This window comes from Zerene cesonia, chromosome 1 (genome assembly GCF_012273895.1).
Source record: "Zerene cesonia ecotype Mississippi chromosome 1, Zerene_cesonia_1.1, whole genome shotgun sequence".
In the NCBI taxonomy this organism is placed as follows: Eukaryota; Metazoa; Arthropoda; class Insecta; order Lepidoptera; family Pieridae; genus Zerene; species Zerene cesonia.
This window is the reverse complement of record NC_052102.1, coordinates 8,755,937-8,768,082: the sequence shown is the minus strand read 5'-3', so window position 1 is coordinate 8,768,082 and position 12,146 is coordinate 8,755,937. Positions and strand designations below refer to the sequence as shown.

At 33.6% G+C, this 12,146-nt stretch overlaps 2 protein-coding genes across 6 annotated transcripts in view; one reads left to right on the top strand and one right to left on the bottom strand.

Annotated features, from left to right (window-relative positions):
• LOC119830078 (elongation factor G, mitochondrial) overlaps window positions 1-3,196 on the top strand; it is a 9,070-nt gene extending 5,874 nt beyond the window's left edge. The window contains exons 8-11 of the mRNA XM_038352926.1: window positions 636-754; window positions 1,243-1,455; window positions 2,227-2,428; window positions 2,983-3,196. Of these exons, the coding sequence (XP_038208854.1) occupies window positions 636-754; window positions 1,243-1,455; window positions 2,227-2,428; window positions 2,983-3,124 (676 nt within the window). The 3' untranslated portion in view covers window positions 3,125-3,196. The remainder of the gene's footprint in view (window positions 1-635; window positions 755-1,242; window positions 1,456-2,226; window positions 2,429-2,982) is intronic.
• Window positions 3,197-3,517: 321 nt separating this feature from the next.
• The window catches only part of LOC119831130 (sodium bicarbonate cotransporter 3), a 40,628-nt gene continuing 31,999 nt past the window's right edge, over window positions 3,518-12,146 (bottom strand). The window contains exons 4-15 of one of the 5 annotated variants that reach the window (XM_038354425.1): window positions 10,785-10,841; window positions 9,762-10,250; window positions 9,564-9,683; window positions 9,284-9,358; window positions 7,763-8,829; window positions 7,538-7,690; window positions 7,305-7,454; window positions 6,538-7,203; window positions 6,216-6,458; window positions 5,690-5,895; window positions 5,465-5,561; window positions 3,518-5,037 (exon numbers count right to left, since the gene is read on the bottom strand). In XM_038354425.1, coding sequence (XP_038210353.1) covers window positions 4,948-5,037; window positions 5,465-5,561; window positions 5,690-5,895; window positions 6,216-6,458; window positions 6,538-7,203; window positions 7,305-7,454; window positions 7,538-7,690; window positions 7,763-8,829; window positions 9,284-9,358; window positions 9,564-9,683; window positions 9,762-10,250; window positions 10,785-10,841 — 3,413 coding nt within the window. In that variant the 3' untranslated portion in view covers window positions 3,518-4,947. The remainder of the gene's footprint in view (window positions 5,038-5,464; window positions 5,562-5,689; window positions 5,896-6,215; window positions 6,459-6,537; window positions 7,204-7,304; window positions 7,455-7,537; window positions 7,691-7,762; window positions 8,830-9,283; window positions 9,359-9,563; window positions 9,684-9,761; window positions 10,251-10,784; window positions 10,842-12,146) is intronic. The other 4 variants (XM_038354393.1, XM_038354400.1, XM_038354416.1 and 1 more) reach the window with 4 other exon arrangements.

The window sequence follows — 12,146 nt, the reverse complement described above, 5'->3', positions numbered from 1 at the left end:
AGTAATAAATGTTATTTGCAGTTAACAATTTTCTTTTTTCTTTATTACAATATTTATGGCAAGACTAGGTACTATGTAATGATTTCGTATATGCCTTGTTAAATGTTTTGTTGACGTTAATAATACCGCATAGTTTTTCTGTCTGGTACTATTTTTTTTTTTTTTTGAGTTAGGTCATTGTACTCTTGTTGTCTCACAATATTAGCGAAAAATCCAGAATCGCAGTCGGGAATAATCACTGTTCACTCAATGATCAATGTTATTTCTATAATTTTCCAACAGATGGCGATAATAGTACAATAATAAACAATCCAAGACACGAAATTGTAAATCTTAATTTTTTAAAAAGACATGAATTTACACAGTAAAGTTTACCATAAAAGTGCGCATGTTATGGGATAATTAGGGTTTGCTTCGCTCGCACTGAGCAATCGCATATTTTCTTTTAGAGATAACTACTAAAATAAAATATTTGCAAACATAACCTCTATATATATACCAAATTACATTTCAATCGGTTCAGTAGTTTTTGCGTGAAAGAGCAACAAACACACACACATCCTTACAAATTTACGCATTTATAATATTAGTAGGATAGACGATAATAGGATTAACTTATATTTATCGTTTTACAGAGAGACAATTATGTCACCATGCTCGTTTGACTATTTGCACAAGAAACAATCGGGAGGTGCTGGGCAGTACGCTCGAGTTACCGGCATCATGGAGCCGTTGTCCCCGCATCAGAATACATGTGAGTATGGGGGGGGGGGATATATATTCAGATGTTGTTGCAACATGGGAGAAATTATAAATAAATACAGGGTATAGAGTCAAACTATCCAATTAATTCATTTTACTATGAGTAGTTAATTCAAGTTGTTTTGTGGGAATTGAAGGTATAGCTACCGCAAAAAAGTTAGAGCTATCATATAAATTATTTTTTTGGGTTGGGTTCCTATGGAATGTTGAGCATGTTTAATAATGGACATCATAGTCGTTTTCAAGTTAAAAATTAAATGGACAGATAATTGCTGGGAGTAAGTGATTTAATAGCAATATAACTTTCATAAAATAAAAATAAAAACGTATTATAGCAGATAGTTAGTCTATCAACGAATCATGATGAAAACATATAAATAATAGTTCAATACGACCTATATACCAAATAATTGTTGATAATTTTTTATTTTTTTTTATTTTCTTTATTCCCAATAATCACAAGCACCCGTTCCGCTCCAGTGCTGGAGTTCGTCGACGAGACGATAGGCACGAACGTGCCCAAGCAGTTCGTGCCGGGCATCGAGAGGGGCTTCATCGACACGTGCCAGAAGGGCTACCTGTCCGGCCACAAGGTGTCCGGTGTCAAGTTCCGCTTGCAAGATGGCGCCCATCACATTGTCGACTCCAGTGAATTGGCCTTCTTCTTGGCTGCGAAGGGGGCTGTTAAAGAAGGTACGTTGGCGGTATTATTACCTATGTTTTGGCTGGGTTGTATTTATATTAACCAACGGTTTTGTTTTTTGATAGGGTTAATTATCTGTTAAATATGAAAAAAATAAAATTCTATATATAACAGAATGATGATTAATATGTTTATCCGTTGTCCTGATGCACTACTAAGATATATACATTTTATAGAGCATATTCTAATGTATAGTGTAAAGACAATTATATTAAATGCATTGCTTTTCGTTCGACTATTGCGAAAAAATTAACAGTTATCTATTATGCCAAGAATTCAGTTTTATTGCAGGTTGCGACTATACAGAGGCTCCCATTTCTATGTTGTTAATAAAACTAATGCTGATATAACCCATTATATTGAATGCCAATTTGAAAGAAAAGAAAGAAAGAAAGATAAAAGAAAGCAAGAAAAGCAAAGCATTTTACAATTTAATCCTTTCGCTTCGATATATTATAATTTACTGATAAATAATGTCGACGCATTACAAAACACGAAGGACTCTAGTGTTAACAATTATTAGATGACATATACATTAACAAGATTTTATTTATTGCTTACCAGCTGCACGCCCCGTCTCCGCCCGGGTTATCATTAATCGTAATTGAAATGATATAAACTAGTAATCCTATCTTTTAAGTTGGATCAAACAGCACATAGTGTGCATGATGATTAAAATCGATTGAGTGGTTTAGGAGAACATCGCGGACAAACAACGCGACACGATAATTTATATGTATTACTTATTATCTCCGTGGCAGTGTTCGAGGACGGCGCGTGGCAAGTGCTGGAGCCGATAATGTTCGTGGAGGTGAGCACGCCGGACGAGTTCCACGGCACGGTGGTGGGGCAGCTCAACAAACGCGGCGGCATCATCACCGGCACCGAGGGCGCCGAGGGCTGGGCCACCATCTACGCGGAGGTGCCGCTCAACAACATGTTCGGATACGCGGGGGAGCTCAGGTGGGATGGAACTTTATCTCTTATTATCTAATAAGAACCTATCTAGGTTGAAGGTAGATTGTTGCACGCTGAATGCTGGTTTAGAATGTTATGTTTGGACCGCGAGGGAGTTGAGGTGGGATGGAACTTATGACTTAGTAATTAGCATGTTGAATGTAGATTGTTGTACGCTGAATGCTAGTTTGGAACTGTATGTTCGGAACCACGGGGGAGTTGTGGTGGGATGGAACTTTATCTCTTACTAATTAGGTAGTGTGTAATATAATAAAAATGCTTGCTTTGAATGGTATGTTTGAACCCGCGGGGGAGTTGAGGTGGGATAGAACTTTATGACTTAGTAATGTGTAATGTTGAAGGTAGATTGTTGTACGCTGAATGCTTGCTTGGACTGTGTGCTGGATGGAATTTTATTACCTACTATATCCATATGGTAGGTATAGTAAAAGATGAAAACATTATTATACATTTTTTTCGGTCAAACAAATTAGTGTGTTTTTTTTTTTTTCAAAAATCGTATTATACCAGTTACTTTTCATTCCTTAATATTTTTTTAGGTCAATGACGCAAGGCAAAGGTGAATTTAGTATGGAGTACAGTCGTTATTCTCCGTGCTTACCCGATGTTCAGGAACAACTCATCAGAAAATACCAAGAAGAAATGGGCATATTACCCGACCAAAAGAAAAAGAAGAATTAATGCCGCCTAGACAATTTAGGATAATTTATTTAATGATATCGTATTAAATCATATAATAATGTAATATACAGTTTTAAGATGTATTGTGGTTTTATTTTGTAGTCTTAAGTAGAGTAATTTCTGTTTATTTTTTAGATTTTTTTTTTAAGATTATTTTGATTTGCATACTTTACTACGTTTATACTACTAGACATTTTAAAGGAACAAAAAATGTACATTCTGTATTTAAACATTCCGCCATTGATTTTTTAAAGTTATTTTTGAGATCGTTTCTCTTTTAAATAACAAATAGCAAAAAGTGTACAAAGCAAAATATGTTCTGTCATACAGTAAAGAATTTATAAGATTACTGTACTAGTTCTGTTCTAGACATAGGAAGAATTAAACTTCAGATACATTTATAAAAACATTTATTCTCAACACTCAAGATCAAAAAAATAAACGCGTAACAAACACATTCAACCAGGTACAATGATGCTTAAATGTAAACAGGACACAAATGCAAATACAACACTTTTACAAGGAAGCATTAATTAAATGACATTTAATGTTTATAATGATAAATATGTCCAGTAATGGTTTTAGATATCAAATAACTGATAAAAATACCTGTCTATTTGTTTATATCATTTTTTTTCTCTGTCGTGTCTGATTTTATAATGAAGTACTAAATACAGGATATTTAAATTCACTTAGACTCAAGACTGCAAAGAAAAGGCAAACAACGTGGATGAATACAAATATTCTAAAGCCATTGAGGCTTTTTACAGAAGATGAACTCAAAAATAGAAATTACATAAATCTTTTAATTTTTTCTTGCAAACGTACAAAACATTACTAAATGGTGTTTCCTTTCATGCTGAAAATAGCAATTTCACCTTAAATCTATATCATATTTAGGTAAACCTTTAGTCTGGATAAATTTTCCTAGACCTATGTATTTCTTGCCATGTTTGTTACTCGATCTTTATATTCCCAATAACTACTTATGCTAAAACGTGAATACACGAGACAATATCTAGTACATTTAGATTGTAAATTATAATTAAATAAATACTAATGGTGTTTTTTCTATTGGCACTTGCTTACATGCCTACATAAACTAGTGGTTATTTCTAGGAATAGCTATTACCCGTTTGGGTTGAAATAAATGTAAAACTACTTGATATAATTAACTAGCAATGAAGAAATCATGGTAATTGGCTCAAACATCGAGGAAAGGTACACGACATCAATGTTAACATTAACTACCATTAATTGCCTATTTTAGTAATTGCTTACACAGTTTGTGCCAATGTTTCAATTCTTAGTCTAGTTCTAAAATAATTTAACAATTAATTAATTAAGTAATCTTCGTGAATAGTGACACAAAAATGGTTTAATTTAATCTAGATCTATTTATCAAATAACAAATTACATTAGGTTATTAAATGAAGATAGTAATGTGACTAATATGAATTCAGAAGGGGTGTAAAAACGTATCTTAAAATGAATAGGTACACATTTATGTATATTTAAAAATCTTAAAAACCTACAAGTATAGTACAAATCTTAAAGAATGCGTAAGGTATAAACACATTAAATCCAAACCATTGTATACATTATCATATTTAAAGAAGAATTTGAATATGGGACCATTTTAGTTCTGGACATTGGAGAGTATTATTACATTAATTAGGTACAATTTGTAAAGATTAAAATGACTACTATATTGAATAACGAAAATTCATTAATAAAATAAAGAGTTATAGAATCTTGGGCTACGCAGATAATCTCACACGAAATTAGTGTTTATTGCCGTTCTTATAAAAATAACTAGCTATTTAGACCGATGTCTCAGCAGACACGTTATTTTTCTTGCATTCGTTTTTGCCACTCAAACTCCATGAATCCTTCCGCTTCAGAAGTTCGCTCTGTAATTAAATATCAGTAAAAGAGAACACGATTAGATTACTCGGAGACAAGTCTTATGCCGACAAATTGCATGCAAAACAGCCAAGAATCATGCAAAATAAAATCTATTAATAAATCAATTTGCTAATATAATCTAACGAGAATAAATAAGTTAATAAATGATAACTAAGATTTGGAAATCTAAAAGTGAAAAATTATTATCATCGAAATAAAAGCTAAAATTTTGAACACAGTATTCTGAGGTGCAAAACGGGATTAAAGTGGAGTCCTACACACTCTAATTAATAATTAGATAAAAAAGTGTAAATTGAAACAGATTATGCTTTGAAAAGCCGTTGCGATTGCTCATGCCAGTGTGGGGTACCGTGTCATGCCGTCTCGTTGGTGCTACCGATTCAATTAGAATTTGGTATCTTTGACGCACACCTTCATAGAGTCATCTTCCTCAACTTCGTCCATCGTGGAGAGACGCCTCTCGACCTCTGATTGGATGTTCTTTGACATTAGCTTCTTGTGTTTGGTGCTAAAAGTGAAAATGAAACGGGGTTAATTTATGTTGCGGTATGTTAATTGTGAATAAACTCAGAAGAAGAAAATAAATTAAAATGTTTTAGATTAATTTAAAAGTAAGCTATAAATCGTTTAACTTACGACTTTTTCCCAGATTTAGGTTTTGAATTTCTCCCTTCATCGCATCCTTTGCTCAAATTACTGTTATTTACTTGTTTCCAGATTCCAGTTTTATTCATTTCTTCAGAAATGTTGATAGATGCCAAGGGTATATTCATTATGTTCCCATTTATTAATGGGATTTGTAAATTCTCTTGATATTCGGGTGGATTGCTCTTGGTGTTATCCTACAATGGAATAGCCTAAGAATTGTTTTGAGTAAACATATTTTTACATGACGTATCTTTTAATTGTGCACAATGCGCTACATGATAGTGACGTGTATTTACAAAATTATCCACAATCTTACATAATTTTCTACATAAACATGAATTGAGCGGGTACTGATCCAATAAAAAACACATCCATACACATTGATTTTATTTACAAAATAAATCTGGGTACTAAATACGTATGAGAACTACGTACGAAAGATGACATAATTAAATTGCGTTGGATAAACTTATTTCTGATGACAAAAGGTGAACAGTTTTGCATGCCATCCCACCTCTCCGTCACCAAGCTCCCGAAGCTCGTCTTGATTCCTTTTCGTCATTTCAGGCATGACGTCATCTAGAATTTTCAGTTCTCTTCTTGTGAAGAATAAGTCCAACGCCTTTCTAATACCAATCATCACAACTAACATAAGCGGAAACAAGATTGATGTTGAGGAGAAGGATTTTATCACCCAGAGGCAGATTAGGCAAGTCAGCTGTATAGCTGTGAATATATGTACGCGGCGGATCGGTACCTGAAAAGTAAGTTGTTATCATGAGTCACTGTTATATTTTTGAAATAAAAGAAATGATCTTATGGTAATAGTTTTATACCTGTCGAAGAAACATGTGATCAGGCTGGTATTTCTGTGGCATGAACATGATCAATATCCTATCGAAGAACTGAAGACCTTTAAGGGAAGCTACACCCATGTAAAGAAAGACTCCGAACAGAACTGGCATAGGTATGTGTCGTAATACTGGTGTGAGCACAACCGAACAGCCGATTGTTAAAAATATCAATATGTGTGTAACTCTTTGTTCTCTTACTCCTAAGAATTGTGGTTTTTCACCTGGAGCTGCACATTCTGATTCGACTTTCAAAGAATTTACGTGGTTAATACTGAGTACAGTTGCTGCCACAAACCAGGGCAATCCCATGATCGAACATATTTGTATTAAAATAGCCAATACAAATAGATCTAGATGGTATCCACAGCCTTTCTTTAACTTATTTTCTTTACGGTTGACGATAACTGCAGTGATCTGTTGATCCATAAATATCAGAATTGTTCCCAATAGCGCTGGTAAGATAGCGACTAGAGCGGACCATATAGGATTACCATTAAAAGGAGTGATCACCCATTGCCTTGATGGCAATGTTGGTTTAAATTCAGATGGAACTTCCAGTTTCGGTGTTTTTACACCAACTTTATAATCTAGGAAGGACATTGATAGAATAGCTATGATTACCGAAAAGTCGCTTATAATCTGTCGAACCTAAAACAAGCACAATAAATAATCATATATTCACTATGTTATGTATCAGAATAAAAAGCATGCAAGATTTTTGTAGACATGATCAATTTGTAAAATATTACCTTGGATGGGAAGAATAGAGAGTTCTTAAAGTCTTTCAAAATTATAGAAATTGCAAAAGTTCCGAGGAATAATATGATGGACATCAAAAATACATCTGGAACATATACTTTGGTATCACATCCCCCGCCGGCAAGAGTTCCATTATAAAACTGAAAAAAAGGTTTTATAATTTGATGTAATATTATGTTAACGAGTCTAACACGTGTGCAACACTTAGAAAATAATTACTTACTTTACAGGACTCTTTATCGACGGACGTCCAATTAAATTGTTCAGACACTCTTGAGTAATTGCTTGGTAAACAATAACATTCATAATTGAGAATTTCATCAGGGCGTGTCTTTAGAGGGTACTTTTTCCCGATAGAAATAACGTTCTCAACGGCCTGAAATTAAAAAAAAAATAACGTTATCCTATTTATTGCTTTCAGTTGAATGATATGTTTTATAATGCTTACCTTGTAAATAAATATAAACGCAATTAATGTGGCGAAATTTTCCTCAGTAAATCTAGTAATGTAGCAAACCAATGCACTAGCATCAATTGCTACAAGCGTAATTAAAATAACAGTTGTCCAAGTACCAATACAAAATCTAAACGACATATAGTTCCAACCGACTTGTTTACAAAATTCAAATACGATTGTTTCAAATACCAAAACAGGCCCCGTCGATCCTAAAATTGTCAATGGTTGTCCTGAAAAAAAGCCATAACCCATTCCACATACAAATCCGGAAACTAAGGATTCCATCGCCGCCATGTTCTTGCCAGTCGCTTCGCCTAGAAGCCCTCCAAAAGTTATAATAGGTGATAAGCAAGCGAAATACAAAAATATCCAAGACGCTATGCACTGTAATGCTAGAGCATCTTTAAAGTCCGACCAGTACCATGGTATTTTTCTTTTTAAATCGTTTATTAAGCCTCCAAATAATTTTCCGCTTCGGGCTAAACCTGATTCTTCTCGTTGACGCTGTTCTTCTTCTTCTTCGTCAGGTTCTTCTTTTATATTGTTATCGTTTGGCCGCTTACGAGGATCTTGAGATGGAATCGCTGCAGGAGGTTCAATTCGAATAGCAGGATCCCACTCGCCAGGTGGGAGAACTGTAACGGCGTCTAAAAATTCATCAATTCCTGCTAGTAAATGGTCACGTCTTTTTGCTCGATATGCCACTTCATGAAAGATCTCATCCGACATTAAAGTAGCCATTGCTCTACCGATTTCGTGAAAACTAGAATTACTGTTGGGTGGACCTAGCAATACAAACATAAATCGTGTTGGTACTGGCACTTCCGTTAAATCTCCCATAATTGTTCCCGTTTTCAATCGAACAAACGCTGATAAAGTTTTTTCCAGGAAATCAACTTCGCCAACTAATATATTGGAAGCCTCAGCTCCCGGAGGGATTTTGCGCATGAAGTGAGTATTACTTTTATGATTTACATCGCCATTCATTGTTACATCATGATTATGTTGCATAGATGCACTGCTCGGACTTTTAATCATACCTTCATCATGTGGTGCACCTGAAAATAAATTAAACTTAACAAACTATCTATTTTAATATATTGTAATCATGCGTAGTTCCATAATATCATAAATTGATTTATATAGTGGTATTTTTTTAATGTGTAATGGCATTGGAACAAAAACGTGTCCAAAATGATGGTTGTATTTATTTTGATAATGGTGAATTAATGATTTAATGATGACATTTATGTGCATTGTGTTGGAAATCTTAAGTTATTACTATCTAGCAGTAATAGAGAAAAATAAACTTTTAACTGACAAAGCACGAGCAAAGCTTATAATTTTAATGTGGCGAGAAAACACTGAATTCACAACAACTATGAAAGTTAGCGTATAGCCAAAATAATATGGTGTAAAATATGTATAGGTACAGAAAACATTTAGAGATACCAATTAGTTAAAAATAATAAAGTTTAGAGGAAAAACATCAATAAAAACTTTAGCGGTTACCCGCAAGAGGGATGCCTAGGAAACGACCAATATCTCCTTTGTGAGATTGTCCACTGGTTGTACTGCCCTCTTCCACTGAAATACAATGCCAAGTGATCGCAAAGGATATAGCAATTTGACACAATTTGGAAATTTTGGTTGGGGCATATTAAATATATACGAGTATAAATATTCGGTGTAATGTACAACCTACACTAGCCGAGTGCACGTGTCTCACGCATTTTTACATAGCGTGTTTGGTGGGATTTGGTGCACATTAATTGTTTCACACTGAGCTGACCTGGGACAGCTAGATAGCAACCTCGTGTGTCGCTCGCATGAAGAAGAGCAGTGTTTGGCGACGAGGAAGGTCCTCGACAGCTTTTTGAGCTAGCGCTTCTGACATCCCTTTCCTGTAAACCTGATAGGATATCGCCAAACATCCAAGTTCATTAAGAAAAATGATTGTTTATGATCCAGCTATACTAATAATACTCACTTTTACACGAAGAATGGTTCCTTCCAATATCAGCTAAAGATCGAATCAACGGCAACCTTGACATATTATTATGATGATGATTTCGTTTTTCGTGTTGATGCCTGTGTCGTCTTAAAAGTGCATCCCTAACTTTTTCTCTATTATCGTAGCCTAGAAATCCATCCATCACTATATTGTCTAAAACATGTTCTGCTACTTGTTCTAGTGAATTTGCTTCCATGTCCAATATAACCGAACCATTTAAAATGAGACTTCGCAGCTCGAACAGTGAGTGTAAAGACAGAGTAGCTACGTGTGGTTTAGACCATCTGTTGCCACCTTCTTCGACGTCCTCTTCGAACTTAATCCATCGTGCTGTTTCTTTCCATTCAAGTTCATCACCGTCTTTTACAAGTTCCTCCATTTCAGAAAACAGTGGATGGGACTCCATTGTGGAGTCATCGACATCTTCACCTAGTATAAACTGCACTCTTTGTGCTGGCGGTGTCACTGAAAGTTGATTTCATCCAAAATTAGAGGAGGTAATTAGATAAATGGTACAAAAAGAGAAAGATCGGACGATAAAATATTTTTCTGTATGCATTTATATATAAATTATATTGAGCACTTTATTCATTTTACAACATATTTTTTAAAACTTCCAAAAAATATTTTGATGGTTACTCTAATTGTGTCAATGATTGTATATATAACAGCAACGACAACGGTCATTACATATAAGTGAAATTCAATGCATGAATGTCAGGTATTAAACGACGACAAAAAATAAAAGAAAAACAGTCAGTCAGTCAGCTAATCGTCCTGAATATAACCCGGGCGATTGAATCTACATAAAAATGATGAAAAATTCAATTTAAATAATAGGAGACAGATATAAAAATCGAAATTAGAAAGAAACATGCTAAATTTCTATAACATCTATGGCTAACCAATCTAACCATGCTTGATAAATGGCACATGAATATTTAAAGGCGAAAATAAATTTCAACCGAAAATAATGAAATGGCTCGCGATATATCTTACGTGTTTCTCCATCATCCGTCACACTCAGCCTTCTAACGCGTGCCATTATCGTAGTGCCTACGAATCGAACAATTTATGCATATGCGAAGAAAATTTTGAACTCATTATGGAAGCTACTGGTATATTATATTATAGCCTTGGATCAGTTTACTATTCACACATTGTCTATTTGGAATCTATAAAAAACTACGTAGGTATAACCTGGTATAGTATTATGTTATCTGTGGTATATATATATATATATGGTACGCAGATGGTTTATGATGTTTCGTTTTTTGATATCAAGAAAAGATTATACAGTTTATTTTACGATTAGCATTTTCTATTAAATATTAATTATTTACAACTAAAAAAATCGTTAATACGAAATTATCAAGTTTATCTCTAGACATTTATAGTTATAAACTACAAGTAGGTATCTATTCTGTAAAGGTTCAAGATTAAAGGGATCATGGTTTCTTAGAAGTAGAACGGATTTCAGAAACTTCTCACCTTGTTAAAACCACGCAAATACCCGCTGAGAAATAGCTTTTGGAGTGTCATTTATAAATTAAAGGACAAATTAAGTGTAGTCTTAGATTACACAAAGTGGCGATATAGCTCTTAATATCATTTACTTTAGTCATTAAAAAGGAAAAAATGTTGGCATTGCAGCTCGTGTGAATTATTTCAATTCTCATGTACAACAGTTTATCTTCTTATTATATATACGACATGATTTTAGGAAATTACTTAATCATAATAAGATTTTTATATAATTACTACGAACTTAAATGTCGGTATTCAACATTAGAACTAATTAAATTTCTAACAAATATAAGTATAATATTTTTATATAAAGTTTATATTAGTTAGTAATCATATGACGATTATATAATACTGTATTAGCCTATAACAACAAGGACACTTGGTTCATTAAGCGCATTCATGAATATTGGAGCTTATGAGATTTGGTACGGGTGTGTGCTATTTGCATCACTATCTCACGTGTGTTTGTTCAGTTTATATTTTGGATTACATAATTGTTGTTTATTATCAATTGTTAATTAACTTTAAAACATGTTAATTTTCAAACAAACAACACAAAGGAAGAATACCTATAATTAAATGAATTTTCGGTTGCAGGTAGGTAATTGATCGAGGTACAATATAATTTTATATGTATTTCGAAACAAAATAAAGAACCGTAATATACATAAAGAACTATGGATAAATCTAAATCTTATTGTGGATTGGTAAGGACTACACCACCATATTTTTTAATATTTTTAGAAAATTCGATGCATGGAAATTGATATAAACATGTGCTTATGGAGGTAAATATTATTTTTTGAAACGTTGAAAGATATAAATTTATATGAT